A 5,078-nucleotide genomic window follows, 5' to 3' on the forward strand; every position below is an offset into this window, starting at 1 on the left:
ATGATCCTTCCTTGCACAAGATCCACTCATACAAGCACTGGGTCTCTGCCAGTCTGAGAAGTACCCAGCACAACTGGGATGCTCAAAAATAAAATCAATCATACACATGTTGTTGGTGGTTCATTACTTTACCACAGGTAGGAAAAGACTATAGCTACTGTAAGCATATATATCCACCTTGCCGTGAAATAAGACTTACTGCAAACAAGCAGCAGACATCTAAGATTGCCAAGAAGCTTTCTGTCCATTCAAAACACAGTATTTCAGGATGCAAACTAATTATTTTCAAGCTTCAGGAAATCAGCCTTTTTGAAAGAGTAAAAGTCAAGGCGAAAGACCCTGTAAATTATCACAAGTAAAGGGATGAGTGATAAGCAGCAGATGCTCCAACAGTAATTGTCAGAGGTGCTTAAGAAACACACCCTTGACATGCTTCAGAAAGGTCATGTTTCCTGGTAAGACGCAGTATGATAACCCAAGTGCCTGGAGCCAGAGCATAGGTTAGGTATTGCAATATGGGCCTAGGCAACAAGCTTCACCACACCATGCTATCGTTCTCCTCAGCTGTTACCCAGAGGAAAGAGGCACTCAGAATTCACGATCCATTTGAAGATTTACCTTCTCCACAAACCATGAACATAAGAACTGATTAGAGTCAATACCCGTTCATTGGCGATCAAGATGTCAGAGAGAAGCCTAAGACAGAACCAGCTTAGGACTGTCCAAATGGCAGTCTGTGAGCAACCTAATCAAGGCCCATGGACACATTCCTGTAGTATGAAAAATAAATAATAAAATAGAAAAACAGAAAACTCAAAAAATAATTTGTTTATACCACGGCAATTGTATTACCATACTATTTCTCAAAAAAAGAAAAGATGTGGCCCACAAGAAAGATGTGAATAGAAATTTTAGCCTCTGGTTAAAAGGCAGAAGTTGGACAGCCTGGTCCTGGTTAAACTAAATTCAACTCTTCAGAGTTTGAGTCCTTGAGTTGAAAGCTCAAAAAGAACTCTGAGTTAGGGACTCCAGAATCATGAATTTTTACTTAACAAGACATTTTAGAATCAAAACATGCTTTTGGGACAGTGCCTTCTGCGGAGGATTTACAAGTTACAAGTAGAAAATTCTCACCGCTATCTTCAGAATGAAGCCAAGTAGAGAACTAAGAAAACTGGAATTCACATAGCCTATGAGAAACTTTTTTTTAACATACAAAACACTGCGCTGAAGGGTTGGGGCAGCACATGCTACGCAACAGAGAAACCAGGGCTTCCAGCATCCTTCTGGCTTGCATACTTGAGACAGGCAGCCCCTTATGGCTGAACCATTTTATTACTGTTTCCCAAGCTCTAGGGCCAGGACATGCAGGCCTGGAGCAGAAGGAGGTGCTGTGGGTCAGAATTTAAAGGTACTGATCCAGGCAAAAGAATTTTGCCACATTTATCCAAATTACACCTGTCTAATCAAGGTCAATGGGATTCCTCATTGTTGCCATCAGCTGTCTAACTCCACAGAACCAAAAATGCTGCAAGCTTACTATCTAGTAAAAAACAAAAACCACAGAATAGAAGCTTTCAAGATTTTCCATGTAAAGCAAACACACATTGTGGCTAACAACTAAAAGGTGCCTCAACACAAACAGTATCTTAAACAATAAATAAATGTAGGCAATGTTGTTCAATTGTTGTCCTTAGGCTTACACTGAAGGTGATGCAGCAGTTTTGGGGATTTTGAGGAGCGATGCTTTTGTCCCATGGTGAAAAGGCTTTGAAGACTATTGCGTTCGTGAAAAGATTCTATTCTGCTATCCTAAACAAATCTCTTCCAGCTTATTTGGAGCAGCAACCATGGCTCTGTATTTATGTGACGCAAAGCAGGGATGGTGACACTGAGGCCCTAGCAGTGACAGCAGTTGGGTTGTAACCTTGTGCTCAGAGATTTTCTGTTAAAACATCCTTGCTGTGTTGCTGAACCCCTGGTCTAGAATTCTCCTGCCAATGTGCTTATTAAAAGGAAAAAACCACACCACTAAAATTATGGTTATTTGGTTCATGGAGATCTTACTAGCAGAAAGGGATCTACTGACTTTCAAACTAGAATACATGTATTTAACAAACAGGCAATGGAAAAACACAATTTGTTCACCTTACTTACAAGCTTCTCTTTGCCTATTTGATAGTCCTCATTTTTGTCATATGCTCACTGTGTACTTTGTACTGCTTTGGGTGGCCGCCTTTCTCCTCATTCTGCACCTGCAACTGTTTTACAAACAAGAGCCAAAAAAACAAACAAACAGCGCCCTACCTTTCGATTTTTGCTTGTCTGTTTACTGCCATGGCCACCAGACTGGGCTGGCCAACAGCTGGGCCAGCCTTGGATGTACTCTCTGAAGACTCATTTTCACCAGGACTCTCTGGTGTTTCTGGGAGTCGGAACTTGCCAATTTGGTAGCTCTTGCAGAGCTTCAGAAAGTTCATGAAGTGGGCACGAGCACTCTGTACATGCTCCAGGCGCTTGCTGAGATTGATTTGCTTCAGGGTAAGGGCCCCCAACAAGGCAGGCAACAGCAGATACTTCAGATCAGCAGATGCTATCTCCTCCAGCTCTTCATTTTGGCTAAACACAAAAGGGCAGAGTGAGCCACAGTTTCCCCAGATTTCTGTCCTATTTTGGTTCAAGCCTATGACACAGGTAGGAAAAGACATCACCAGTCTCTCTGCCATAGGGGGAAGGACAGAGAGATGGATGATATATACTTCTAAATAGAGGTGCACCAATACATCGGTCCATATCGTATTGGCACCGATAAAAGGAAAATCGACATCTTGCTGCTGCATCGGGGCATACATCAAGGGCGTAGTGAACGACTGTTCACCAGGGTGCCTTGGGGAAAACCAGGAGTAATGGTCACAAACTCCTTAAAGGCTGTTTCAGGCTCAACATTAGGAAAAACTTCTTTACAGGTAGGGTGTCCACACTCTGGAATAAGCTGCCTCCAGAGGTGGTGCAATTACCTACCCTGGAAATCTTCAAGAGGAGACTGGATGATCACCTTGCTGGGGTCACCTGACCCCCCAGGTGTCTTCCTTCCTTGGTGCACAGGGCTGGACCCAATGATCTTCTGAGGTCCCTTCCAGCCCTACAATCTGAATTATTGGCAACAGGCTTTTTTTGGCCAATATGGCTGATAATACTGTCGATAAATGCCACGTACATGCACACAGCCAGCCCAGCATCTTGGAAAGCAATGTTTGGCTGGTAAGTCTGTGACACAGGAATGGGCATTCGGGGGGGTGCAGATCAAGGCCCCCACGGTAAGGGAGGGACTGGGGCTGAGGCAGGCACTGCCCAGCCGAGGCGAGGCACAGGACAGAGCCACAGCTCACCCAGGGGGCGTTGGGTGGGAGGGGAGGGAAGGGAAGGGAAGGGAAGGAGTGGCTCCCGCTGTTGCACACCCCCCAGGGGAAGGAATGCGGGGCATGTGCCCCCTGGATCTGCGCATGGGGCGAGGGAGGGTTGCTGCTGTGGGCTGGAAACAATACCAGGCTCTTCCTGGGGAGGGGAGTGTTGTGAGGCTGGGGCTGCACTTGGAGTGAGTAGCAGTGCTGGGAGGGAGGCTATGGGGTGGGGATCCAGGGTCACATACCCACCCCCAGGAGTCCATGCAGCAGCAGGAGCCAGTCCCCCCTGCCCTTGCACCCCTCAGACAAGCCACTCACGGCTCTGTCCACACCCCACCTCAGCCCCACTCCTTCCCTCACCGCTGGGGCCTCAATATGCCCCCTCCCCTCAACAGACTTACCAGCCAGATGCTGAGCTGCATATCAGCAATCAAATCAGTAACAGCTGACATGGATTGTTAATAATCAGCCATCAGTATTGGACCAAGAAATCCTTATTGGTGCACCAGTACTTCTAAACATGGATAACTTTGGAAGTGGAAACTCAGAGGCCTCATACAAGACCTGAGGATATAGAGGGCAATACCTGAGTGTAGTAGCTTAGATGGTATATTATCATCATGCCTTTTAGCCTTGTTTATAATGTGCAGCAAGACTGACAGCGCGCAATGCACTTCACCAGCTAATCTGGGTCCCTCTACAGCTTACTGCATGCCTTATTATTATACCCCACTTCCAAGAGCTCTAAACCAGACCAGGAATAAGTAGGGGCCACCTTTCAGCGTCTAATCCTGGACCGCTCCACCTGTAGCCTGTGAACCAGATCTGGCCTGCAGAGACCCCCACCACGAGTCTAGAAATTTGGCAGCAGGGGAGCTGTGCCACTACTCCCCTGCTGCCAAATTTCTAGGTGCATGGGGAGCCCCAGGCTCCATGTGCTGGATCAGGCACCCAGCATCCAGGGCTGGGTGGGGGCAGTGCTACGGACCTCAATCCTGGTGCAAGGAGCCAGGAGGAGACTGTGCCAAGCCCCCGGGGCCCCAGGCACAAGAACTGCCACTGACTGGGCCAGACCACAGAGCCCTTGCACACGGTCTCCTGCGTCACACAGGGGCGGGGGCAGGGAGTGGATGCTGAGGGAGAGGGAACAGAGTTGGGGGGGCTTCCACTGTCCCTCTCCCGCTCGCACCCCCAGCACTGCAGTTCTGGGACCGTCTCAGAGCCACGCCCCTCGCTCCGGCACTGCTGCTGCCCCTTTCCGCCAGAAACATGTCTGGGCCGAGATCCCACTGCACCTTGGGGCAGCCAGGGAGAGGCAGGACCTCCCTGTGGTGGTTTTAATCTCACTCCCTACTCGTTTCATCTTGTAACCCCCTCGCTCTTGTCTTGAGAGATGAGTCAATAAAACCCCCCACCCCGCCCTTGTCTTCACCAGTAGTAATCTGCACGCCCTTCACTGAACAGGCCTGGGCTTTGTCAGTCTCCCGTCACAGGGAAACCCCCCGTGCCCTTCTCGCCCCGGGCGGGGCCCAGCTCCAGGAGCAGCCCGTAGAGGCGGCGGCGGCTCGGCCCGGGGAGGGAGGCTCGCCAGGGGCAGCCCGCGGCCCGGCGGTAGAAGGAAGCGGCCGGAGGCCGCGGCGCCCACCTGAAGAGCTCGAGCTGCGCCACCCTGCG

At 49.3% G+C, this 5,078-nt stretch overlaps 1 protein-coding gene across 1 annotated transcript in view; it reads right to left on the reverse strand.

Annotated features, from left to right (window-relative positions):
- IGBP1 (immunoglobulin binding protein 1) overlaps positions 1-5,078 on the reverse strand; it is a 12,693-nt gene that overhangs the window by 6,714 nt on the left and 901 nt on the right. The window contains exons 2-3 of the mRNA XM_006020493.3: positions 5,050-5,073; positions 2,308-2,619 (exon numbers count right to left, since the gene is read on the reverse strand). Of these exons, the coding sequence (XP_006020555.2) occupies positions 2,308-2,619; positions 5,050-5,073 (336 nt within the window). The remainder of the gene's footprint in view (positions 1-2,307; positions 2,620-5,049; positions 5,074-5,078) is intronic.

This window comes from Alligator sinensis, unplaced genomic scaffold (genome assembly GCF_000455745.1).
Source record: "Alligator sinensis unplaced genomic scaffold, ASM45574v1 scaffold809_1, whole genome shotgun sequence".
Lineage (NCBI taxonomy): Eukaryota > Metazoa > Chordata > Crocodylia > Alligatoridae > Alligator > Alligator sinensis.